The sequence below is a fragment of the Capricornis sumatraensis genome, chromosome 1 (genome assembly GCF_032405125.1).
Source record: "Capricornis sumatraensis isolate serow.1 chromosome 1, serow.2, whole genome shotgun sequence".
NCBI classification, from domain to species: Eukaryota; Metazoa; Chordata; class Mammalia; order Artiodactyla; family Bovidae; genus Capricornis; species Capricornis sumatraensis.
The window spans coordinates 81,449,328-81,477,118 of NC_091069.1; the positions used below are offsets into that span (position 1 = coordinate 81,449,328).

General features: G+C 41.7%; 1 protein-coding gene across 2 annotated transcripts in view; it reads left to right on the forward strand.

The window, feature by feature from the left end:
• The first annotated feature begins 247 nt into the window (after positions 1–247).
• Positions 248–27,791, forward strand: part of KCNG3 (potassium voltage-gated channel modifier subfamily G member 3) — a 50,665-nt gene continuing 23,121 nt past the window's right edge. The window contains exon 1 of one of the 2 annotated variants that reach the window (XM_068985645.1): positions 248–912. In XM_068985645.1, the coding sequence (XP_068841746.1) occupies positions 248–912 (665 nt within the window). The remainder of the gene's footprint in view (positions 913–27,791) is intronic. The other variant, XM_068985652.1, reaches the window with a different exon arrangement.

A 27,791-nucleotide genomic window follows, 5' to 3' on the forward strand; every position in this document is an offset into this window, starting at 1 on the left:
CACCTGCAGGGACAGCCGTGCGGAGGGAGCGTCGCTAGCAGCTGCGCTGGGCTGCCGAGAAGGCTAGAGCCAGGGGCCCCCGGGCCAGCGAAGGGCAGCAGCGGAACCCGGAGGGAGAGCCGGCCGGACAGCCCGCGGGCCCCGACGGCGCGCTCCCCCTTCCGCCATCCGCAGGCAGGCCCCGCGCGGCGGCCGGAGGGGGCGGCGGCGGCGCCCTCGGGCTTGGGGGGCTTCGGGGCAGCCAGCCATGACCTTCGGGCGCAGCGGGGCGGCCTCGGTGGTGCTGAACGTGGGCGGCGCCCGGTACTCGCTGTCCCGGGAGCTGCTGAAGGACTTCCCGCTGCGGCGCGTGAGCCGGCTGCACGGCTGCCGCTCGGAGCGCGACGTGCTGGAGGTGTGCGACGACTATGACCACGAGCGCAACGAGTACTTCTTCGACCGGCACTCGGAGGCCTTCGGCTTCATCCTTCTCTATGTCCGAGGCCACGGCAAGCTGCGCTTCGCGCCGCGGATGTGCGAACTCTCCTTCTACAACGAGATGATCTACTGGGGCCTGGAGGGCGCGCACCTAGAGTACTGCTGCCAGCGCCGCCTCGACGACCGCATGTCCGATACCTACACCTTCTACACCGCCGAAGAGCCGGGCGCGCTGGGCCGGGACGAGACGCGACCGGGCCGTGCCGAGGCCGCCCCTTCCCGGCGCTGGCTGGAGCGCATGCGGCGGACCTTCGAGGAACCCACGTCGTCGCTGGCCGCGCAGATCTTGGCCAGCGTGTCGGTGGTGTTCGTGATCGTGTCCATGGTGGTGCTGTGCGCCAGCACACTGCCCGACTGGCGCGCCGCGGCGGCCGACAACCGCAGCCTGGATGACCGGAGCAGGTACTCCGCCGGCCCTGGGAGGGAGCCCTCCGGGTAGGATGCACTGCTTCTCTGCCCGTCACGTCCGTCCTGTCGCGTCTGTCCGTCCCGTCCGTCGGTCCAGTCTCCGTCCTGTTTGCCTCTGGGATGCCGAGCTCAGTTGGGTTCTGGGCCCAGCGAGGCCCCAGGCGCGGTCAGCCAGGGGGTTGGGTTGCCCCCCCGCCCCCGCCTTCCCCCAGCTCTAGCCGGCTCTGGTCTGCACACTAGACGCCCCTCTTGAGGGCGAATCGCCAGCCTTGGGGAGGGACAGATAGAGATGACAAGCCTCTCTCATCTTTGTAGTTTACTTTCGAGCAAATAGGAACCGGTTAATTAGATTTCTCTGAACTTCTGTTGTTAGCCCAAGGTTAAATTCTTGAATACTAAGAGCAGTTTGAATTATCTGCCAATTTTTGATGGTGTTTGAAAAAAGGAAGCCTTGTTATCATGGAGTGCGGTCGGCTGTACACTGCCCACACGTACACGCTGCATAATATATTGTAATGGAATTGTGATAAAGAAGATTAATTTAGCGATAGATTCTAAATAATGGATGTCTGTGCCCTTTTCTCTCTTTTCCTATCAAGTACGGAGTTAGTAAAGCACCTGTCCACCATTTGGTGCCAATGTGACTTCTAGAAGATCTTCAGGCTGGGGAGGGGAAAAAAACAAGGAAACTGCCCTAAACCCAGAAACAGTATTACAGTATTTAGTGGTTTTTCTTTTCACTTTACTAGGATGAAAGAAAAATATTTTGATCTTTCCTTCGATGGTGCTTACTTTTCAGTAGTGATAACATACTTCTGTTTTTAGTACTAGTGAATTTATTTTGCATGTTTGGTGGGAGGAATAAACAGGAAAGTTGGACTTTCAAGGGAGACAGCCTCTTTGGGCACAAACACATCATTGTATCATGTGTTTTACCTTAGATCCTAATTTAAAATTCCCCTTCCATTCATTTAAAAAATTCAGTTGCTTGCCTGATAGTCTTTTCCTCATAGACATGTGCATGGTTCCAGTGGTACTATGAGCCTGATACTGGAGTGTGTTACTTCCATATAATACTCTTCCTTTGGAGAGTAAAGATTTTTATTTAATTCTCAGACACAAAACTGTCTGGGACCATGGAGTCCATTACTGATAAGCTGCCTTGGCATAAAATCCAAGATACATACTTTGAAAGGAGATTCATTAGGAAACACATTTTGTTTAATGTATTAGGTTCTGAGTTTTTTGATTTACAGGAAAGAATTATTTATTTGGTACTGTATCAGTGAATGAAATTAATTTATGTATCTAAATACATCAAGAATCCTTGATTCTTTCAGAGGTCCATAGGAAAATGATTGGCCTTGAAATTATTCACTAGTAATTGTAGAATTCTAAGGTTAGTGAAAGTTCAAGGTACATCAGCAAAGGAAATCGGAGAAATGAGTTATTAGTATAAATATTGAACGGAATTGGCTAAGTCACCTTATAAGCAAAAACAGTGAAATGACTTGAGTAATAATTTCGGGAGGAGGGAGGGCATCTGGGGAGGAGAGGAGTGCAGTCTGGAGATCATTAAGGTGAGGGACTTGGAAAGGAATGAGAGACATGAATAATAATTTTAGTGGGAGAACGAGAAAGAAACCAAAAAGGGAAGAGACAGATGGAAAAGAGGAAGACTGCAAAAGAAGTGAAGGAGGAAGATAAATGTTTAATTTGTGTATATGCATTTTATGTATGTATATAATTATTCAAGTCAGAACTGTTTCCTAGATACGCAGATATTTCAGGCAGAAACAATGTTTTTCTTGGCTTAATGGCCCAGTTTTAAGCTTTACTCTGAGTGTAGGTATGTGAAAACCATTATCTGTAATCCCAAACAGATAAACTGAAAGATGACTTGAGTTACTTGAGGCTGCACATCGCAGAGGGAGCTTCCCACAGGCCTCCTCTAACAGAGAGCTAAGGTGGTCCTTTGAGAACAGTGTCTCAAATCCTGTTTGTTTGTGGTTGCTGAAATTAGTCTTTTTGTCTGAAACATCATTCTGATCATTTGACCAAATTTGGCATCTGCCAGATAAGGTCAAAACTTCTCTCTTGGCCAAAAGAGAAGGTTCTTACCTTTTATTTTGTTCTGTTTGGCTGTACCAAGTGGCTTATGGGATTTTAGTTCCCCAATGAGGGATTCAGTTCAGTTCAGTTCAGTCGCGTCCAACTCTTTGCGACCCCATGAATCGCAGCATGCCAGGCCTCCCTGTCCATCACCAACTCCTGGAGTTCACTCAAACTCACGTCCATCGAGTCGGTGATGCCATCCAGCCATCTCATCCTTTGTCGTCCCCTTCTTCTCCTGCCCCCAGTCCCTCCCAGCATCAGAGTCTTTTCCAATGGATCAACTCTTCGCATGAGGTGGCCAAAGTACTGGAGTTTCAGCTTTAGCATCAGTCCTTCCAGAGAACACCCAGGACTGACCTCCTTTAGAATAGACTGGTTGGATCTCCTTGCAGTCCAAGGGACTCTCAAGAGTCTTCTCCAACACCACAGTTCAAAACCATCAATTCTTCAGCGCTCAGCTTTCTTCACAGTCCAACTGTCACATCCGTACATGACCACTGGAAAAACCGTAGCCTTGACTAGACGGACCTTTGTTGTCAAAGTAATGTCTCTGCTTTTCAATATGCTATCTAGGTTTGAATAGTGAGAATGCAGAGTCCTAACCACTGGACTGCCTGGGAATTCCCCAAGGTTCTTTAACATTTAATCACAATCTGCCTTTGTTAAAATACTCATTGTAATTTGCAAGCATCTTTTGAGTATCTGCTGTGTTTAAGGTGCTATTGGTATTCCAAATATTGCAGCTTTCTTTTTGGTGAGGAAAAAGTGTCAGGTTGGCAATGTAGGATCAGAGGCACAATTGATCAACAGTTGAGTTTTGAGAAGGTCTTCAAGGTGGGAAACGATGCAAACAAGCCATCTTAGGAAGGGTGCTGAGGTTGTGCACTGCCCAACACTGGTGAAAGGTATCATTTATATAGACTACAGTGTTCAAAACCTGTGCAACCTTGTGTACCCCATATGGGAACAAAATAAGGAGACTTGTCCAGCTAGTAGGAACATCCAGGGCCTAGGCATGTTTATATATTACATTTGTGCTGTGCTGCGCTGTGTCGCTCAGTCGGGTCCAACTGTTTGTGACCCCATGGACTGTAGCCTGCCAGGCTCCTCTGTCCATGGGGATTCTCCAGGCAAGAATACTGGAGTAGGGTTGCCATGCCCTCCTCCAAGGGATTTTCCTAACCCAGTCATCAAACCTAGGTCTCCCTCATTGCAGGCAGATTCTTTACCATCTGAGCCTCCAGGGAAGCCCATGAATACTGGAGTGGGTAGCCTATCCCTTCTCCAGGGGATTTTCCCAATCAGGAATTGAACTGGGGTCTCCTGCATTGCAGGTGGATTCTTTACCACCTGAGATACCAGGGAAGCCAATATTATGTTTATGGAGTGTGAATTCAGTGATGGAGAGAGAGGGGGCCAGTGAGTGCAGTGTTAGAAGGCCTGGAATGAGAGGGAGAATAATTTTATTCTGCAGGCAGTGGTTAACTGTTGGCAGGTTCAGGGTGACTGGATTATGCATATAAAGTGACAAATGTTGTGAATTGTGTACTGAAAGTTGGAGATGGCGGAGGGTGGAAACAGAAAGATGAGTTTGGAGATTTTTGCAAAGGGAGGGAATAAGAACTTGGATGGCTTTGAGGTGGTGAAAATGGAGATGAAATGACAACTCTGGGAGAATTAGGAAGAAACAAAGTAAATCCAGGGCATCGGGAGGATACAGGCTCAGGGACTGAGTAAGTGGATTTCCAGGAGCTTGGGGACCACTCTCTGCCACCTGCAGGGTCCATTTGTCCAGACCAGTCTACTCACATGTTCCTGAACCACCTGGGCATCCCTTACTGTGCAGTCAGTCCCTTGCCTATTGAAATTGGATCATTCATCAAGCCCAAATCAGAGTCTATTTCCCTTTTGAAACCTTTCCTGACTGCCTTAGTATATATGATGGTTCTTCTTGAGTTTATTGAGGCATTGCTTCCTCGTGCAACTTATTTGGCAGCTGTATTATCCTTCCTAGCATGGTAGTTATTTTTTCTTATGAACATGTCTTAGCTCCCAAACTAGATGAGATGGAAAGCCCTAGAAGGCATCTAAAGTCTTTTATACTATTTATTATGATACCATCTTTTAGAAGAAATTATTATTCAGGCACAGTAAATATCTGTTGTTTATCTTGTGTTTTAAAGTAGAAACTTCCAGGAGTATATCTTCAGTTGCATAGTTGGAGGAGCTGTGGGGAGCAATCAGGCTGAGGCATTCAGGTGGTGGAACTCTTAGTTGAGGAAGATGAGATCCTGTGCTAGAATGAGAAAAAAGCCTAAGTCAAGGAATAATTACTTATCAAGTACTTATTGTGTAAAATGAATAAGGATGAGAATATATCTTTAATAAAAAGATTTTTCTGAAGTTTTGAAATACCACACAATCTATTTGCAAGAAATCTTGAGATGTCTTCCAAATCAATGATTTGAAAACTTTTTATATATGAATATGCTCCTTTTAAATTGCTTTTTTAAGGGGGTGGTTAAAAATCATATAAATAATAATTTAAAGTTCAGAAGCTACACAAGCAAGCGTTTCTCCATTTCCCAAACATGGAGTTCTTTTCCCTAAATGTAACCAAAGTTATAGCAGTGTGTGTGTCATGGAAGATATATTCCCTGTATTTACAAGCATATCATATATATTTCCTGCAGAAGGGAATGGTAACCCACTCCAGGATTCTTGCCTAGAGAATTCTATGGACAGAGGAGCCTGGCGGGCTGCAGTCCACAGGGTGGCAAAGAGTCAAACATGACTGAACAGCTAACACATATATATTTAAAACAACAACAAAAAAAACAGTGTGAGAACAGTGTCATGACCTGCTTTTTTAACTCACCAACATGTCACGGGGATTATTCTGTATCGGTCTGTAAAGAGCTGCCCAGTTTTTTATGGAACTGCGTGACATTCCATTGTATGAATGTCCTAGAAATTTTCTACTGTTAATATTGTTCCTTGTCTGTAGGAAATGCTGTAGTGAATATCCTTGTACATGTACATTATTTTGCTTTCATGAAAGAATATCCACAGGATAAATTCCTGAAAGTTGTCATTGGGTCCAACAGCATTTGCACTTGTCTTTTTTTTATTATATGTATATGTATATATATATATATATATATATTTAGTTTTTATTTAAATATAATTGCTGTACAATGTTGTATTAGTTTTAGGTGTATAGCAAAGTGATTCATTTGTATATTTATATTTAGATTCTTTTCCATTATAGGTTATTACAGGATGTTGAATGTAGTTTCTTATGCTGTACAGTAGGTCCTTGTTGGTACTCCATATTTTGTACTTTGTCATTTTCAATAGAAATTCCAAATTGCTCTAAGAAAAGGTTGTATCAGTTTATACCTACCAGCAATGTGTGAGAGACCATGTTTCTTCATCCTCTACAAAGTGTTATACTTTTGATCTTTACCATGCTGGGAGGTCAAGAGATACCTGGAATAACGGGCAAGTTTGGCCTTGGAGTTCAAAATGAAGCCGGTCAAAGGCTAACAGAGTTTTACCAAGAGAATGCACTGATCATAGCAAACAACCTCTTCCAACAACACAAGAGCCAACTTTACACAAGGACATCACCAGATGGTCAATACCAAAATCAAATTGATTATATTCTTTGCAGCCAAAGATAGAGAGGCTCTATACAGTCAGCAAAAACAAGACTGGGAACTAACTATGGCTCAGATCATGAACTCCTTATTGCCAAATTCAGACTTAAACTGAAGAAAGTAGGGAAAACCACTAGACCATTCAGGTATGACCTAAATCAAATCCCTTATGATTATACAGTGGAAGAAACAAATAAATTCAAGGAATTAGGTCTAATAGACAGAGTGCCTGAAGAACTGTGGACAGAGGTTCATGACATCATGCAGGAGGCAGTGATCAAGACCATTGCCAAGAAAAAGAAATGCAAAAAAGCAAAGTGGTTGTCTGAGGAGGCCTTACAAATAGCTGAGGAATGCAGAGAAGCTAAAGGCAAAGGAGAAAAGGAAAGCTATACCTTTTTGAATGCAGACTTCCAAAGAATAGCAAGGAGATAAGAAGGCCTTCCATAGTGATCGGTGCAAAGAAATAGAGAAAACAATAGAATGGGAAAGACTAGAGATCTCATCAAGAAAATTAGAGACATCAAGGGAACATTTCATGCAAAGATGGGCACAATAAAGGACAGAAATGGTATGGACCTAAGAAGGTCAGAAGATATTAAGAAGAGGTGGCAAGAATACACAGAAGAAATATACAAAAAAGATCTTCATGACCCAGATAACCACGATGGTGTGATCACTGGACTAGAGCCAGACCTCCTGGAATGTGAAGTCAAGTGGGCCTTAGAAAGCATCACTATGAACAAAGATAGTGGAGGTGATGAAATTCCAGTTGAGCTATTTCAAATCCTAAAAGATGATGCTGTGAAAGTGCTCACTCAATATGTCAGCAAATTTGTAAAACTCAGCAGTGGCCACAGGACTGGAAAAGGTCAGTTTTCATTCCAATCCCAAAGAAAGGCAATGCCAAAGAATGCTCAAACTACCACACAATTGCACTCATCTCACACGCTAGCAAAGTAATGCTCAAAATTCTCCAAGCCAAGCTTCAACAGTTCAATTCAATCGCTCAGTCGTGTCCGACTCTTTGCGACCCCATGAACTGCAGCATGCCAGGCCTCCCTGTCCATCACCAACTCCCGGAGTTTACCCATACTCACTTCCATTGAGTTGGTGATGCCATCTAACCATCTCATCCTCTGTAGTCCCCTTCTCCTCCTACCTTCAATCTTTCCCAACATCAGGATCTTTTCAAGTGAGTCAGCTCTTCGCATCAGGTGGCCAAAATATTGGAGTTTCAGCTTCACTGTCAGTCCTTCCAATGAATATTCAGGATTGATCTCCTTTAGGATGGACTGGTTGGATCTCCTTGCAGTCCAAGGGACTCTGAAGAGTCTTCTCCAACACCACAGTTCAAACGCATCAATTCTTCGGCGCTCAGCTTTCTTTGTAGTCCAACTCTCACATCCATACTTGACTACTGGAAAAACTATAGCCTTGACTAGACGGACCTTTGTTGACAAAGTAATGTCTCTGCTCTTTAATATGCTGTCTAGGTTGGTCATAACCTTCCTTCCAAGGAGTAAGCGTCTTTTAATTTCATGACTGCAGTCACCATCTGAAGTGATTTTGGAGCCTAAAAAAAATAAAGTCTGACACTGTTTCCACTGTTTCCCCATCTATTTCCCATGAAATGATGGGACTGGATGCCATGATCTTATTTTTCTGAATATTGAGCTTTAAGCCAACTTTTTCACTCTCCTCTTTCACTTTCATCAAGAAGCTCTTTAGTTCTTCTTCACTTTCTGCCGTAAGGGTGGTGTCATCTGCATATCTGAGGTTATTGATATTTCTCCCAGCAATTTTGATTCCAGCTTGTGTTTCATCCACCCCAGCCATTTCTCATGATGTACTCTGCATATAAGTTAAATAAGGAGGATGACAATATACAGCCTTGACGTACTTCTTTAGTATGTGAACCAAAAACTTCCAGATGTTCAAGCTGGATTTTAAAAAGGTGGAGGAACCAGAGATCAAGTTGCCAACATCTATTGGATCATAGAAAAAGCAAAAGAGTTCCAGAAAAATATCTAGTTCTACTTTATTGACTACACCAAAGCCTTTGACTGTGTGGATCACAACAAACTGTGGAAAATTCTGAAAGAGATGGGAATACCAGACTACCTGACCTGCCTCTTGAGAAATCTGTATGCAGATCAAGAAGCAACATTAGAACCAGACATGGAACAACAGACTGGTTCCAAAGAGGAAAAGGAGTATGTCAAGGCTGTATATAGTCACCTTGCTTATTTAACTTATATGCAGAGTACATCATGTAATCAGGCTGGATGAAACACAGGCTGGAATCAAGATTGCCGGGAGAAATATCAATAACCTCAGATATGCAGATGACACCGTAGGGCAGAAAGCGAAGAAGAACTGAAGAGCCGCTTGATGAAAGTGAAAGAGCAAAGTTAAAGAGGAGAGTGAAAAAGCTGGCTTAAAACTCAACATTCAAAAAGTGAAGATCATGGCATCCAGTCCCATTACTTCATGGCAAATAGATGTGGAAACAATGGGAACAATAACAGACTTAATTTTCTTGGCCTCCAAAATCACTTCAGATGGTGACTGCAGCCTTGAAATGAAAAGACACCTGGTGCTTGGAAGAAAAGCTATGACCAACCTAGACAGCATATTAAAAAGCAGAGACATTACTTTGCTGACAAAGGTCTATCTAGTCAAAGCTATGGTTTTTCAAGTAGTCATGTATGGATGTGAGAGTTGGACCATAAAGAAAACTGAGCACCAAAGCATTGATGCTTTTGAACTATGGTATTGGAGAAGACTCTTGAGAGTCCCTTGGACTGCAAGGAGATTAAACTAGTCAATCCTAAAGGAAATCAGTCCTGAATATTCATTGGAAGGGCTCATGCTGAAGCTAAAGCTCTAATACTTTGGCCACCTGATGCAAAGAACTGACTCATTAGAAAAGACCCTGATGCTGGGAAAGTTTGAAGGACAGAGGAAAAGGGGACAACAGAGGATGAGATGGTTGGATGGCATCATCGACTCAATGGACATGAGTTTGAGCAAGCTCCAGGGATTGGTGATGGACAGGGAAGTATGATGTGCTGTAGTCCATGGGTTTGCAAGGAGTCGGACGTGAATGAGTGACTGAACTGAACTGATGCTGGGAGGTGAAAAATGGTCTAGTAGTTTACTTTGTTTTGTCCTTGAGTAAAAAATGTGCATCTTTATATATATTTAGGAGTTACTTATCTTACTTTTCAGTGAGCTGTGTGTTCCATTTGCTCATTTTGTCAATGACTTTCTTAGTTGGAAGATTTTGAAAAAGAATTAAGAAATTAGCTTTTTGTTAATGATATGAGTTGAAAACATTTTGTTCTCTAATTTCGGACACCATTCAAAGAAAATCACAGTTGCTTGGAACATAGTAGCTGTACTTTTAGTATCTATTTGAGAAAATACATAATGACTAAAGAATAATTGTGAATTCTAACCATTCATCAACCCTTTCTTGGGTCCTGTGACCGTGCGGGGCACTGTAGATACTGAGGTACAGAAAGATAGGGTTTCTGCTCTCATGAAGCTGGAGTACTTAGTGGTGGTAGTGGGAAAGGAGACAGCCAGCAGAGTCAGCAGATAAGTAAGAATTTCAGGTAGTGAAAGAAAATCAGAGTACAGAATACAGCAGCAGTGGTCCTTCATTCGCAAAGGATGTGAGGGGGTGACCTGAGTTAAGACTTGGATTATAGGAAAGACCCAGCCTTGGGAAAGGGAGGGCAGTGTTCTGGATGGCAGAAATAGCACATGCAGAGGCTCTGAGATGACAGTGAACTTGGTGAGTTTCCAGAACAGAAAAGAAAGACCATGTGGTCTAGATCTTAGTCCAAGAGCGAGAGAGGTAAGTGAGATTGGAGGGAAGGCAGTGCCCTCTCAGGCAAGTCTTAGGTGCCCCGGGAAAGAGTTTGGATTTCAATTCACATGTGACAGCAAAGCCTTTGGAAGGTTTTAAAGCAGAGGAAAGATATGATCTGATGTAGTTTTTTTTTTTTTTTAATATGCAATGTAAATCCTTTTACTTAAACGTTTTATTTATTTATTTTGGCTGGGTCTTCGTTGCTGTCTGGGCTTTTCTCTAGTTGCCAAGAGCAGGGTCTACTCTGGGTTGCGGTGGACCAGCTTCTCATTGTGGTGGCTTCTCGTTGTGGCGCACAGGCTGTGGGCGCAGAGGCTTCAATAGTTGCGGCGCGCGGGTTCAGTAGTTGTGGCACACGGGCTTAGTTGCTCCCAGGCACGTGGGATCTTCCCAGACCGAGGGTTGAACTCTGGTTTCCTGCATTGGCAGGTGGATTCTTAACCTCTCGACTGCCAGGGAAGTCCTGACCTGATGTATTTTTTAAAAACACCACTTACCACTGGTGGATGGACTTTTAAGGGGCAACAGGAGATGCAGCAGGATGTGGCAGGCAAGAGAATAGGTGTTTGATCTAGGGCAGTAGCAGTAGCGAAAAAGGTGAGAGTGATTAGATTTGGGTAAATGCTTGGGTTTTTATTAGGTTACTAATGATGACTCATCTGCCAGTACTAGGAAGGTCTATGAGATGTATATTGAGTGGAGCAGTGACAGTGCCCACAGACACTGAGGTCCCTCTTGCTTACCTGCCTTGGCCCACGTGTGGTGAGCTGGGAATCCAACACTTCTCTCCAAGGATCTGCTTCCCACTTTGGAGTATTGTGAGGAGCAGGCTCTGGAAAACAGATCACCTGAGGGTCAGTGGGAAAGGGATCATGGACCATTTTTCTTTCTGTGGAACAAAAACCATCTCATGGAGAGGACTGTCTGTTCTGTTAAAGGTGTTTGGTGAACACTTTCACCACTTTCCTTAGTGAAAAATTCTGGTAAGTAAGTAGTCTTAGAGTGGATGATGTTCTTAATGTTTTATCTGACTTATAAGACGCACAACAGATTTTTCAGGCAGTTTGCCTTCCAGTAACATCTGAGTATCATTTCAACACTGCCGAAGGGGAATAATGTTCTTTTTAGCATTTTAACCTAAAGACATAGTCATCTTTTCATATTATGAAGCAGTGCTGGCTATTTCATAAAAAGATGCCGTTGTTAGTCAGAACTTCTAAAAGATGGACCAGATATAAAAAAGCTGTCCCTTTTACTTTTTGTTTCCTCAGTCAGTCTCAGCAAGGGTATTCTCTTTTGAGTTTTACGTCTCTTTACCATGCAAAGTCTTGCTGTAATTTTAATGAGTTCTTTAGAAATTATTTCTAAAAGTTGCTTTGTGTTGTGATGAGAATTTGAGGAGATGTAAAGATGTTTGAATTTCTTGAGGTGTTATTTTAAGTCCAAGTTTAAAAAATGAAATAAAAATGAAACAGCAGGTGATGGAAATTTTAAAATCAATTCTATTATTTCTATTGCCTTTTAGGTCAATATTATATAAATTCAGTAGGTTTTAAAGCACTTGAAAAATAAAAAGCAGTATTTGGAACTGTAGATGAAAGTCTCATTGCTTTTACTTTGCAGATAAGGTGGATATTTTCAGAAGCCAGTAATTAATAGATCTTTGATAGGATTGAACATAACCCAGAAACCTCAGTGAAAGTCTGTTCTTTCGCAGTGGACTGTTTCTTTTAGTATGTATACAGGGTTTTTCTATCTCCCACCAATTTTAGAATTCATTGGAAACTTCCTTTTGTCATTGTGCGCTTAGTCACTCACTCGTGTCCGGCTCTTTGCAACCCCATGGACTGTAGCCCGCCAGGCTCCTCCGTCCATGGGGATTCTCCAGGCAAGAATACTGGAGTGGGTTGTCGTGCCTTCCTCCAGGGCATCTTCCCAGCCCAGGGATCGAACCCAGGTTTCCCGCATTGCAGGCAGATTCTTTACCGCCTGAGTCACCAGATAAGCCCCCTTTTGTCAATACCTTTTCTTTAATCAAAGTGCTTGCTTTCTCCCTTTTGGTAAGCAAGTTATTTCAGACTTTTTTTTTTCCATGAAAACTTTACTCACTGGAAACAAAGTATGGCTCTAAGTGTCAGAGTGAGGAGTAAACATGCCCCTTTCTCCTCCATCCTATTACCCAGTTTCTTTGTATTATTCCAGAAATCTTCTTCGCGTATATAAACATAGATACACACTCATATATATGTGTGTGTAAGTGTACATATACACATATGTGTGCTAGTGTTCTCAGCTGTGTCTGACTCTTTGCAACCCCATGGACTGTAGCCACTAGGCTTCCTTCTGCATGGAATTCTCCAGGCAAGAATACTGGCGTGGGTTGCCATTTCCTCCTCTAGGAGATCTTCCTGACCTAGGAATTGAATCTGAGTCTCCTGCGTCAGCTGCGTTGCAGACAGTGTTTATCCCCTGGGCCATTCAGGAGGCCCATATGCATATGGAGGCATATAAATTATGTGTGCATATCACACAGATGTCTTTTTAAATTTATAACTGGGGTCATTCTATAATCTTCTTTAGTGATTTGCTTTTTTCACTGAATATCTAGAAACTCTTTTCCACATCAGTTAATGTAAATCTTCATCCTTTGTAAAGTCTGTGTAATATCCCATTGTATAGATGCCACAATTCATTTAACAAGTGTCTGTCCTGTCAATTACAGTAATGACTGTAATAGCCAGTATTTACAGAATACTTAATCTGTGCTAGTCCTTTAAGTTTTTACAATTATTTTATAATTTAAGTCTCATAGTAACCCTACTAGGTAGCACCATTGTTACTCCCCATTTTAGGACTGAGATTTAGAAAAATTAAGTAGTATGTCAGACTCACATAGCAGGTAAGTTGTGGCCTAGCATCTGATCCCCAGGTCCCTGTGGAATGGTTAGTTCGACTCTGATTTTTCAAAAATGCCAATAGTGATGCAGAACATAGTCTTTTTCATGTTTCTTTGCAAATTGGTGTCTGTGTATATGTTGGATAAATTCCAAAGTGGAAATATAGCTGGGTTAAAAGGATTGTGTTTAAAAAAATTGCTTTGATGGATATTGCCAAATTTTTGTCTAAAACATGAATTTTATTCATCACTGCTTTTTGTTAATCATCACTATTGTAATGATAATTATATCATTCTTTACCATCTGAGCCACTAGGGAAGCCCATGAACGTGTTAGTCGCTCAGTCCAACTCTTTGCAATCCCATGGACTGTAGCCCGTGCTAGGCTCCTCTGTCTGGAATTCTGCAAGCAAGAATACTGGAGTACTGGGTTGCCATTCCCTTCTCCAGGGGATCTTCCTGACCCAGGGATTGTACCCCGGTATCCTCATTGCAGGCAGATTCTTTATCGTCTGAGCCACCAGGGAAGCCTGTATTATAATGATAATGCAGTTAATATTAATAATATTTTAATAGCAAACATTCAGGAATATTCTTTTTTAAAAAAAGGATGCCATAGAAATCATAATTTAAAGTGCACAATTCAGTGACTTTTAGTGTATTTACAGAGTTGTACAGTCATCTTCATCCATACTTTTTATTTTTTTTATTTGACAGTGAAAAGTAAAGTCACTCAGTCATGTCCAACTCTTTGCGACCCCATGGACTATAGCATACTAGGTTCCTCCATCCATGGGATTTTCCAGGCAAGAATACTGGGGTGGGTTGCCATTTCCTTCTCCAGATCTTCCCAACCCAGGGATTGAACTTGGGTCTCCCGCACTGTAGGCAGACAGAAATCCAGTACTTCGTCTTATTTGCAGAATGCCAGATCTATGATCTTCACTGTGGCATGGAGGATCTTTAGCTATAGCATGTCAAATCTTAGTTGTGGCATGTGGGATCTAGTTCCCTAACCAGGGATTGAACCTGGGCCCTCTGCATTGGGACTGGGGAGTCTTACCCATTGGACCACCAGGGAAGTTCTCATTCGTACTGTTTTAAAAATTATGTTTTGGTGGTGTGTTTGAAGGAGTGTGCAGTGTGTTAGAAAGCTGGAATCCATGAATGGCTAATAAAGGGACCCAGGCATTTTGGCTGAGCAGGTGAATCAGACAAAGCAACAAGCAAAACATTTGTGTTTGAATTAATTCATTCATTCACAAACTGGTGGGTTCTGTTTGAGTTTTGCGTAGTTGTGTATCTTTAAATGATTTTCTTACCCTTTGAGTAGCAAGGAGTCATCAGCTTCTGACTGTATTGGCAAAGGGAAGTGTGTAATTGAGGCAATCACCATGACTTTCTCAGGTTAAAAAAAATGTCATAAGGAAAAGGCTATGGTGGAAAGAATCCAGGATTCAGGGTCAGGGGGGTCACTGGGCTTAGTTAAATGGGGCTTTCACACAGAAGGATAAGAATAAAGATGGAGCCTTCAGTGGGGAGCCAAACTAAGAATTATCTTTCCCTGTCTTCGGTCCCTTCTCACTGTCTGTCCTTTCTAGAGGTTGCTTGCATGTCTTAACTCCCTTTAAAATGAGATTCTCTGAGAACACATAGAACACTTGAAGACACATAGTTCAATACCTTGCACACGGGTAGGCACTAAATATATATTTTAAAATGAATTATACATGTGAAAGAATCATGTAAACACAACAGCATTTTCATTTTTGAAAGGAATATGTATATTTGTATATTGTCTTTAACCTATAAGCAGGTTATATTTTAAGAGATAAACTGCAGATTGGTTTTATGGTTCTCCAGTCATTTATTTGTTAAATTCAAAAAACATTTATTGAGCAACAACTGCTGTGTATCTAGGGCTGTTCTAGGTGCTAGGAATACAGCAGTAAACAAAACAGAGAGTCAGGCTTCCCTGACGGTCCAGTGGTTGAAAGTCCGTGCCTGGTAATGCAGGGAACACTAGTTCTATCCCTGGGCTGGGACAGTCCCACATGCTGCAGGGCGACTAAGCCTGTGCACCATGGCTATTGAGCCCGCTCTCGAGAACCTGAGAGCTGCAGCTCCTGAGGCCCACATGCTCTGGAGCCCGTGCTCAGCAACAAGAGAAAGCCCACGCACAGCACCGAAGACCCACTGCAGCCGAAAATAAATAAAAACCAAACAAGAAAAGAGAACGTCTCTGTCCTCCAGAACCATCTAGTCTACTAAACAAATATGTATAGCAGATGGTTCTAAGTCCTATGAAGAAATAAAGCAGGGTAATGGGTTTATAGAATAAGTAAGATTCATGGTCAGGATAAGCTTCTCTGATAAGGTGATGAATGTCTGACCAAGGACCAAGAGGGATATAGGAGAAAGCAATGTAGGTAGCTGAGCAAGAAAGTTTCAAGCAGTATAGCACAGTAGTTACAAACCCCTGATGGGTCTGCAAGGGAGCAGAGTGGTAGGGAATTGAGAGTGAAGAAGGAGGACTGTAGGTGTTGTAGAGCTTTATAGATGCACCAACTAAGAGGATTTGTTTTTGATAGTCTTCTTTTTTTCAGTCGGCATGAATTCACATTTTAAAAAATCTTTTATTTATTTATTTATGCATTTTATTTTTGGTTGCCCTGGGTTTTCCTCGCTTGAGTAGGCTTTCTCTGGTTGCAGCGAGTGGGAGCTACTCTCTCATCGCAGTGGCTTCTCTTGTTGCCGAGCATGGGCTTTAGGTGCACGAGCTTCAGTAGGGTGGTTCATGGGCTTAGTTGCTCCTCAGCATGTGGCATCTTCTGGGCCCAGGGATTGAACCCGTGTCCCCTGCATTGGCTTGTGGATTTTTAACCGCTGGACCACCAGGGAAGCCCAATAGTCTTTTATAGAAGAGAAAATGATAAAGACTTTGGATTTGTATCTGAATGTGGGATTTTAAGCAGAAGATGTAATTTGACTTAATTTTAAAAGATCACTCTGGCATCGGTGGAGGACAGATTCTAGGGATTAATGGTGTGGCCAGTGAGGCCAATTTGGACCACATTTCACCTCAACTCTCAAAGGGCTGCCTTGAGTCCTGGGTCCAGGCTACTAATGGCTGTGTTGGTCCAGGCTGTGGTGTCAGGGTTTTCTTTCCCATTTACTGGGTAAAGAGGATGTTGTAATTGGCCACACTTGCCTCTGACATCATTGTATGACAAGGGGCTCTACTGTGCCCCACCCAGATCTTCTTTTGCAGGACTGGTGGTAGCACGGAAACAGCTCAGTTCAGACCCACCTCCTGTTTTTGTACAGCCCCTGAGCTAAGAATGGTTTTTACATATTTAAATGGTGGGGGAAAAAAAAATCAAAGGAAGAATACTGTTTTGTGACCCTTGGAAATTACCTGACATTCAAATTTCAGTGTCCAATAATAGAGTTTTACTGGAGCACAGCCCCCATCGTTTCCATATCGTCTATGGCAGCTTTCTTGCTACTTGGGCAGAGTTGAGTAGCTGCAGCAGAGACCATACGGCCTGCAAAACTTAGAACATTTACTGTCTGACTCTTGACAGAAGTTTGCCAACTCTTGGTCTAGAATGGTCTTGTCAAGGGTTTGAGCCTGTCCAGCAGGGCACCTTCAGACATGTTCCTTGTTTCAACCTAAATTTCTATTATCAACGCTCTCAAGTCAGGCCCCAACAGGAGTCCTCCTGCCTGGTGTCATTTGACTCAGGAACAAGAATGCATTCAGTTCACAAGCAAAGGGAAGCTTTTCTCAGAAAGGCTGGCTGGGAGGCTGCTTAATAGAGATCTGGACAGCAGGGAGGGGAGGGGGCGGAGTCCTTGCAAGGCTGACTCAGATGCCCTGGTCAGGGCGCCGGATTGCAGTGCCTGCTGGGAGCAGCGTCTTTGCACACTGCCCACTGCCACTGCCGCCATATTGAATTGAGGGCTGTGTGCAGCTTCTGCACACGGTCCAAGCAGCTGAAGAGTGGGCACAGCCATGTCGTGCCAGGAACTCTGGTCTGAGGTGCCCGTGTCAAGGCTGTAGCACATGACACCCTGTGAGCAAGTGTAAACCAGACTAAGCACAAAGGAACGGAGAAAAAGGTTAGCTTTCATTACCCAGATTCTATCTTTATTCCTTGGGAATTGTTACTGGGCTTTGCTTGTGACTATTGTCTCCTTTGTAAAACAGAGATAGCAATCATACCTATGTTCTTAAGAAGTGAGGGTCAATGACTGATCCTTGTCTTCTAACCAGCCTGATGCTAGATGCTGTCCTTGCATGTCAGCAGTGCCCACCCTGGCTCTCAGACGGTTCTGTTTTCCCAAAAGACTTCCCCTGTGTGTATGCTCAGTCCCTTCAGTCATGTCCGACTCTTTGTGACCCCTTGGACTATAGCCCACCAGGCTCCTCTGTCCATGGGAATCTCTAGGCAAGAATACTGAAGTGGGTTACCATGCCCTCCTCCGGGGGATCTTCTCGACAAGGATCGAACCCTTGTCTCCTGCATTGCAGGCAGATTTTTTTATTGCTGAGCCACTAGAAAAGCCCCAGACTTCCCCTTCCCAGAGCTTTTTGTTCAGTCATAGGAGTTCTGGTAGAGCAGGGCATTTTATTAGTATTTGCGGTTGGTGTGGGAAATCAAGTATTTATAAGTTAGGGACTGTCTGTAGTAATTTCAGGTTACAGATTTAGCTTTACTCATTTTCTCTGAATTGGTAAACGTGGGAGGTGGCTAGAGATGGGACGGATGATCAAAATAGGGATTTGTGAGACAGGCAGGGCCTATTAAATCAGGACTGCATTTTTGTAACATAATAAAGTTCATGATTTTATAGGGAATAAAATGGGAAGTGCATTTTTAAAAAGGAAGTGAGTCATATTTATTAATATACCATACAACTTCTTGGTTGTTGAGAAGGCCCCTGCCCTCCTCATAGTGGGGGGAGGAGCCAGAGAGTCGCTGATGGAGGGCGAGCAGGTGAGGTGGTGCTGCTGCAGAAGCGGGCAGAGCTGGTGTAGCCTGGGGTGTTGTAGAAGGGCTTCTGCTGTAGCAGCACTTAAGTCTACACTGAATTCCCCGAATGCCAGGCACAAGCACACAGTGGGAGTGGGGGTGGCACCAGGCTGCAGTTGTCTTCTCCACCACTGTGCCCTCACAGTTGACAAAAAAGTTTTACCTCAATTTGTTAAGAATGTCCTTGACGGTAGTCAAAATTATTAATTTTATTGCACCTGGACTCTTAAGTGTATGGGAAGTTGCAGAGAGCACGTCCCCTGCCTCGTGAAACACTGTGGCTGTCGGAGGGAAAGGACTTATACATTTAAAGAAGTTGTAAGCGGAACCTGTGGCTTTTTTCATTGAAACACCCATTTTTATTTGAAAGAATGACTGACTAACCAGGGTTATTGGGATTTGCGTGTGTAGCAGACCTTTTCTCACACAGGAACAAGATGAGTTTATCACGTCAAGGAAAACAGTAGACAGTACTATGTACTTCATCACTCAGTCGTGTCTGACTCTTTACAGCTCTAAGAACTATAGCCTGTCAGGGTCTTCTGTCCCAGGCAAGAATAATGGAGTGGGTTGCCATTTCCTACTCCAGGGGATCTTCCCGACCGAGGGATCAAAAACCACATCATGCTTCTTGCCAATATTAAAATTAGAGCTTTCAAGTAAAAATTAGACATTTGGAAAACTTGAATCTGCCTCTGTGTGCTTGCCAGCCTCCAAGTAACTTATCAACTTTCCTGGTGAAATGGGTGGTAATATTAGTACATGTGATTTTGAAAAATACTGTAGAGTGAAATGTGTTAGTATTTGGAAGAGATGCATAATTCAGTAACCAGTACCTCCTAAATGACCAATGCCAGATGGCATATAACCATGTATGGGCAAAAGATATATTCTGAGTGTCAGAGGAAGCATTGGGTTTTAATATAACTGAATAATATACTGAATAAGTTCAGTGATTTCAGTTTCCACATTTCAGCTAACCTTTAAGAAACTACCACTTTTTGAGTTTTGGTGTAGTGTCAAAGAATATCCACAGTGTTGGTTAAAGCTATTAAAGTACTCTTTAATACTTAGTATTAAAAGTATTTAATAAAATACTTTAATTAAAGTAGTCTTTAATAAAAGACAAGACCTTTTCTAACTATCTGTCTTTCTGACACTAAATTCTCTTCATATATAGTTTAAAACAACATAGCACAACATCTGTATTTTTAAAATTGTTTTCTTATTTGGCTGTGCTGGGTCTTCATTGCTTTTCCGGGCTTTCTGTAGTTCTGGCAAGCGGGGGCTACTCTCCGTTGCAGTGCACCGGCTTCTCATATTGGTGGCTCCTCTTGTTTCAGAGCGCGGGCTCTAGGCCCACGGGTTTCAGTAATTGCAGCGGCCATAGCATAACATGCTGATTGCAAAAATAGATTTGGGAATTCAGCTATCGTATATTAAGCCAGACATTATAGTAATCAGATTTGCAGAAAGCTAAAGCAGTGTCACTTTATTCATTCCCTATTTGCTTTTGTAAAAAAGCTTTTTTTTTTTTTAAATTAAAATGTCATTTATATGTAATGGATGTGTTGTTTTAATTAAACTAATAACTAAATAGTTTTTAAAATTCCTAGTTTTAATATCCAGTATGGTACATGTTGATAGAGGTAACCTACAAGAAACAAAAGCTCTTTGGGGGCCTCAGTAATTTTTAAGTGTTTAAGGGGTCCTGAGGCCAAAAAGTTTGACAGCCACAATTTTAAAAGCATGAATTTCTAAGTTCTCAACTTCAGTATGTGTACTTGTTCCTTGAAAACTTTTTTATTTTTTGATGTGGACCATTTTTAAAGTGTTTATTAAATTGGTTGCAGTATTGCTTCTGTGTTATGTTTTGGGTGTCTTTTGTTTTTTGACTGCAAAGTATGTAGGACCTTAGCTCCCCGAGCAGGAATCAAATGCATATCCCCTGCCTTGGAAGGTGGAGTCTTAACCACTGGATGGCCAGGGAAGTCCCCAGTCTGTGCAGTCTTGTATACCAATCTGCCTGAGATCATCCCTGTGCTGAAGGCAGTATTCTCCTTTCATGGTTCCTTCTCCCATTTCACAAATGGAGAGCATTCCCTTTTTAGCCCTGAATCTTATTGAATAAGGTACATTGTCTCAGAGTGTAAAAAACCTATGAGTGCCAATGAAAGAAACCACTCCAGATACTTTTCTTTTCTTTTTTATTCTGTAAGTTTCCAGTGGACAGCATTATAATCTGTATACAATACAGAGTGATCACTGTAGAAGTTTACATCCATCACCATACAGTTGACCTCCTTCACCTGGTTCACCCACCCCCCAGCAAAATAGTTTTCTTTTAATGACCTTATCTCTGCTGTTCTCTGAGAGAGGCATATGGCAATAAAGCAAAGATGACATTGGTAAGAAATACCTAGGGAATGAGTCGGGTTCATGAGAAAGTATCCAGAGGTACCTTATTTCATCCAGGCAGCAGACCCCTGGCAATACTCTTCCTCAGTCCCTAGTTCCCCCTCTATCATTCCCTTTCTCTCTTCCTTCTTTTTCTCTCCTTATTCACTCCTCCTCTCTCTGCCTTTCTTTCCCTTTCTGTCTTAGAATTCAAAAGTGAGAAGCTTGCCATAGGGAAATGTATTTACACATCATTTGAACTGAAAAATAAATCACTTTGTTCCTTAAGAAAGTACATCTGATTTGAATGATTGAATCTGCCAAGTCAACCCTAACTCTCAAAACAATTATTTGGTGGGGATTTTTCATAAACTAAGCTAAGTGTGTGGTCCCAATGTTTTGATGAAAATATACTTAAACCACATAAGGTAAAAGTATTTAATAACAAAGTTGTATTGACAAAGACCTATTGAAACATTGAAATATCCCAACCCTCTCTAATATTATCAGATTTAGAACTGGTGCCTCAAAGTGGCAGAATAACCAGTGTCTTTAATAGTCACTGGATATATCTTGGTTTAAGTGTTTTTTATGTAGTACCTTCCAGGAAGTAAGAAAGTGAATGATTCTAATGATGGGCAACAAATTCTATTAAAAGTTAGATGGTTGTTAATTTTTTCACTTTTAACAAATTTGAAGAACATAATTGGTTTCACAGCAGATAAATCATTAAAATTTTTTTCCAGTTAATTTTATAAATATCAATACTATAGGAAAGTTGCAAGAAAAATACAGTGAACAGTCTTGCATCTTTCACCTAGATTCACCAGTTGTGAACATTTTGCCTCATTTGTTCTATCATCATTATTGCTCTGCTTCCTTTGTTCTGTTTATGAACCTGTCTATAATCATTATTACTTTGCTGAAAAAGTTGCAAGTTGGTTACAAACATCTTGACACTTCATCTCTAAACACTGAAGCATGTATCATTCCAAAACAAGGATATTTTCCCGTCTAACAATAACAGTGATCATACTCAGGACATTATTTAACATTGATGTTTTTAGAGACCTTAGGCCAGTTGTTTTGTAGTTATCTCTTAATTTGGACTCACCTGATGGTGTCATCATAATTATATTCAAGTCAAACCTTCTCTGTACAAATACAGCATAGGTATAAAAATAATTTTTGATAATAGGTGGCTATAGACGGAACTATGATTTTTTTGTATATACTTGGGAAAAGGGAAAATTAACTTTGATACAGCTCATTCCGTTTCTGTTTTAATAAATAAGGGTTTTCAGCCTTTTTATTTGTGAAAACAAAAATAGGAATAGATCGATGTTATTCTACCAGTAAGAAATATTCATTTATTAATATGGATGTAAAATATCCAACTACTAAAAAGACATGACATGGCTTCCCTGGTGGCTTAGATGGTAAAGAGTCCGCCTGCAATGTGGGAGACCAGGGTTCAGTCCCTGGGTCGGGAAGATCCCCTGGAGAAGGACATGGCAGCCCACTCCAGTACTCTTGCCTGGAGAATTCTGTGGACAGAGGAGCCTGGTGGGCTGCAGTCTAAGGGGCTGTAAAGAGTCAGACACAACTGAGTGACTAACTTTCACTTTCAAAAAGACATGAGCTAATGGAAAGGAAAAAAAAAAACCTATCCATTTAATTAATAGATGAGTTTCAATAAAATTGTATTTTTTGCTTAATTATATACTAAATTTCCTAATAGCAATGAGAAAAAGGACATTTACAGGTTATAGTCACAAATTAAGAAAATTAAGATATAAGCACATTTTTTATTGTTGCAGAGAAGTATGAAAGGATGTTTAAATTTTTTTCAAGCATTAAACCCCTTACATTAGAGCAATAATATGTGGGAAAAGTGGAGTGGAAGTCCAAGTTTTGTGAAAAAAAGTAAAATGTATAATTTGTATCAAAGAGTTTGTTAGTGTTTTTTTTTTTTTTTCATGAGAGTTGGTGGATTGTATCAAAACTATAGTACATGGATTCATTACTCTAAAAAAGTGATGGAAGTTTCATTTTTTAAAATGCCAGCATTTAAGAATATGTATGTTTTGCTATTATTTTAACTTAAAAATGGTCAGGTGTCAAAATGAAAATGTCAAAGGGGAAAGCATAGTTTTTCAGGGGTCATGTGAGCAAAAAGTACTGTGTTCTCGTGCGCTAGAGGCAGGTGAGAGCTGCCGGTTTGGTTTGGGGCACTGCATTGCTCTATGTCAGTAAGTTGAAATAGTGTCATGAAGTGTCAGGAGATGCGGAGGGTCAGGAAAGGGTGTCAGGTTGGGCAGCAGCTTGCTGAGTGACAAGGAGCTTGGCCTTTTCAGGAGGGGATAAAATAGGCCAAGGAAGCATTTGAACCCTAAACAATAAGACTGAAACACCTGGAAGACAACATTGAGCTCTTGGCTTTTATTAAATACCTCTTCATGGGATAGTTCATGACAGGGTTTCATCTACCCCTTTGTTCATTTCCTTACAGTGTATGTTCATTTGTGATTACTAAGGATGTGGTTGTATGATGAGATGTGTGATACGTCTTTGAAGGAAAACAAATGTTTCTGGTTTTGTTGCCTTGTGTCCTTTAGAAATTCTTCGAAGCTGTATAGCTTGTCTGTATGTCATCTTGGGAGCAACTTTACGTCTGTGCCTATTTCCTTGTGTGTAGGACATGAGCTTCCCTGGTGGCTCAGTGATAAAGAGTCTGCCTGCCAATGCAGTAGATGCAGGTTTGATCCCAGGGTCAGGAAGATCCCCTGGCGAAGGAAATGGCAACTCACACCGGTACTCTTGCCTGGAAAATCTTATGGACAGAGGAGTCTGGCAGGCTACAGTCCATGGGGTTGCAAGAGCTGGACATGACTTAGCTACTAAACCACCACCACCACCACCAGGGAGGTCCCCAAAATTATTTTTACAGATATCATTTAAAAACAAGTAAGTGAAAGAGCAGAATTTTTCAGTTTCTATAAAGATAAAATTAAATTTTACTAGTTAACAGTACATTCTACAATGGGCTTTTAAAACAAATTGTTGCCATTTCTTATTTAATCTGTATAATTTATTTAAATGTTGGATGTTGTTGCTTTAACATTTTTACTGCAAATGCTCTAAGGAATTTTTTAAACCTAGGAGATTACTGAAAATAAAGCAAAATTTAAGCATTTTTTAAAAAATACAGAATTCTTTATGCCAATCAAAATGTGTTTTCTTTGAATGCAATTATCCAAAACTTAAAAAGCAGAACGAATCAATCTGTGAAATAAAAGAAACACATGTTTTACAAAGGCAGAAGAGAAAATTATGTATAAAACCATCATAAAGTCTTTCAGGCATATAAAAAAGTATAGATTATAGTACATCGAACACCTGTGTACTGACCACCCAACTTAAGAAATAAAATATAAAAAATACAGTTGAAGTCTACCGGGTGCTATTTCCCCATTGAAATCCCGTTCTTTCCCGTAGACAGAGCCACTTTCCTGACTTTGGTGTTACTGTTTTATGCATTTTAAAACACTTTTAATGTATACTTGCCTATACATGTTTGTATTTACCTGTAAAATATAGGGTTGTTCAGCATATTTAAAACCATTTTTACATACTTAATCCTAGCCAAAAGGCCGAGAAGCGATAAAGCTGTTTTTATAAACAGAATCATTAGTGAAATCTGTTTCTTGCCATTTTAGCTTTATGTTTCTTGAGATGTGGGCATGTTGGTGTCTGTAGGTATAGCCCTTTCATCTTAGCTGTAATGGAGTGAGCATTGATTTGTTGTTCTGTCGGTGGAAATTTTGCCGTTATCGCAGTGCGAGATGAAGCTTTGTTCACATCTCAGTGCACATGTAGGAGAATGTCGTTACCCTGTCTACGGACGACTGGGGTTCTCAGTGCACATGTAGGAGAATTATCCTATCTATGGAGGACTGGGGTTGCTGTATTGAAAGGTAAACCTATCTCTCCTAAAGTAAAGTTGCTCAGTCGTGTCCGACTCTTTGCGACCCCATGGACAGTAGCCTACCAAGCTCCTCTGTCCATAGGATTTTCCAGGCAAGAGTACTGGAGTGGGTTGCCATTTCCTTCTCCAGGGGATCTTCCCTACCCAGGGATCGAACCGGGTCTACAGCACTGCAGACGGACGCTTTACCCTCTGAGCCACCAGGGAAGCCCATCTCTCTCCTAGATGTTGCTAATAGTCCTCCAGGGTAGTTGTACTGAGTCATTCTTTCATCAGTAGTGAATGAGTCCTCTTGCTCAATCCTTACTATTTCTACATGTTGTCAGACTTTACCGCTTTGGAAATCTTGTTGGTGTGAAATAATATCTCATGTTATAATCTTTTAAAATCAATTTTATTGAGGTGTCGTGCCTTCCTGGTGGCTCAGTGGTAAAGAATCCCCCTGCCAATGCAGGAGACTCAGGTTCGATCCCTGGATTGGAAAGGTCCCCTGGAGAAGGAAATGACAACCCACTCCAGTATTCTTGCCTGGGAAACCCCATGGACGGAACAGCCTGGCTGGCTACAGTCATGGGGTCTCTAAAGAGTGGGACACAGATTAGAGACTGAACATGAGCACTGAGGTGCAGTTTACATAAAATGAAATGCACCCATTTTGAAGCATACATTTTGACGTTTGACATATATATATATGTGTGATTCCAATCCCAGTCAGGATATAGAATGTTTCTTTCACCCTAAAGTTTCCCTCGGCCTTATTGCCACAGGCAGTGATTGCCATAAGCAGTTTTGCCTGTTCTAGAATTTAACAAGACTAGAGTTGTATGGCATGTATTCTTATGTCTGGCTTCTTTTCATGAGCATAATATTTGCAAAAATTCATCCATACGTTATTTGTAGCAGTTTACCTTAAATTTTTTTTTATTCCCTTTCTTTTCTTTTTTTTAGGTGTTAGTCGCTCAGCCATGTCCGACTCTTTGCGACCCTATGGACTGTAGCCTGCCAGGCTCCTCTGTCCATGGTATTCTCCAGGCAAAAATACTGGAGTGGGTAGCCACTCCCTTCTCCAGGGCATCTTCCCCACCCAGGGATTGAACCTGGTCTCCTGCATTGCAGGCAGATTCTTTACCATCTGAACCACCAGGGAAGCCCTTCCTTTTCTTCTAGAGAAATTTTTGGCATGTCGCGCAGCATGCAGGATCTTAGTTCCCCGACCAGGAATCGAACCTGCACACCCTGTGTTGGCAACTCAAAGTCTTAACCACTGGACCACCAGAAGAAGTTCTAAAAAATTTTTTAGATATAATTCACATAATAAAATTAACCATTTTAAAGTGTATAGTTTGGTTATTTTTACTATATTCACGTTATTGTTCAATTTACAATCTTGCTACTGTTCCAGAACATTTGGTCACCCCAAAAGAAACCTACATGTTAGCAGTTACCTCTCCAACTATCCCCTGGCAACCCCTAGTGTCCTTTATGTTTCTATGGAGTTGCCTATTCTGGACACGTCATGTAAGGACCCTTTTGTGTCTGGCTTCTTTCATTTGGTTTAATGTTGTCAAGGTTCACCCAGTAGCGCGTAGCATTAGTACCTCATTCCTCTTTACAACTGAATAATCTGTTGTATGGTTATACCTCATTTTGTTTATCTATTTATCAGTCGATAGACATTTGGATTATGTCCACTTTTTGATTTCTGTGAATAATGCTGCTGTGAACATTCATGTATACAAGTTTTTGTGTGAACATATGCTTGCGTTTCTTTTAAGTAGACATTTAGGAATGGTCATATGGTAGTTCTGTGTTTAACTTTTTGAGGAAAGCTCATTTGTTTTTATAGTATTCCTTTATATGAATATACCACATTTTCTTGTCAATTTACCACTTGATGGGCATTTGCACTGCTTTTTGTTTTTAGTAATGAACATTCATGTGCAAGTTTCTTGTGGACCTTTTTTTTCACTCTTGGACAAATATGTAGCAGTAGAATTGCTGGATCACAGGATAGATGTCAGTCAGTTCAGTCACTCAGTCGTGTCTGACTCTTTGTGACCCCATGGACTGCAGCACACCAGGCCTCCCTGTCCATCACCAACTCCCGGAGTCCACCCACACTCATGTCCATTGAGTCGGTGATGCCATCCAACCATCTCATCCTCTGTCATCCCCTTCTCCTCCTGCCTTCACTCTTTCCCAGCATCAGGGTCTTTTCAAATGAATTAGCATTTTGCGTCAGGTGGCCAAAGTATTGGAGTTTCGGCTTCAGCATTAGTCCTTCCAGTGAATATTCAGGATTGATTTCCTTTAGGATGGACTGGTGGGATCTCCTTGCAGTGTCCAAGGGACTCTCAAGAGTCTTCTCTAACACCACAGTTCAAAAGCATCAATTCTTCAGCACTCAGCTTTGTTTATAGTCCAACTTTCACATCCATATGTGACCACTGGAAAAACCATAGCCTTGACTAGATGTACCTTCATTGGCAAAGTAATGTCTCTGCTTTTTAATATGCTGTCCAGGTTAGACATAACTTTTCTTCCAAGGAGTAAGTGTCTTAATTTCATGGCTGCAGTCACCATCTGCACTGATTTTGGAGTCCAAAAAAGTAAAGTCTGTCACTGTTTCCACTGTTGCCCCATCTAACCATGAAGTGATGGGACCAGATGCCATGATCTTTGTTTTCTGAATGTTGAGCTTTAAGCCAACTTTTTCACTCTCCTCTTTCACTTTCATCAAGAGGCTCTTTAGTTCTTCTTCACTTTCTGCCTTAAGGATGGTGTCATCTGCATATCTGAGGTTATTGATATTTCTCCCAGCAGTCTTGATTCCAGCTTGTGCTTCATCCATCCCAGCCATTTCTCATGATGTACTCTGCATAGAAGTTAAATAAACAGGTTGACAATATACAGCCTTGATGTACTC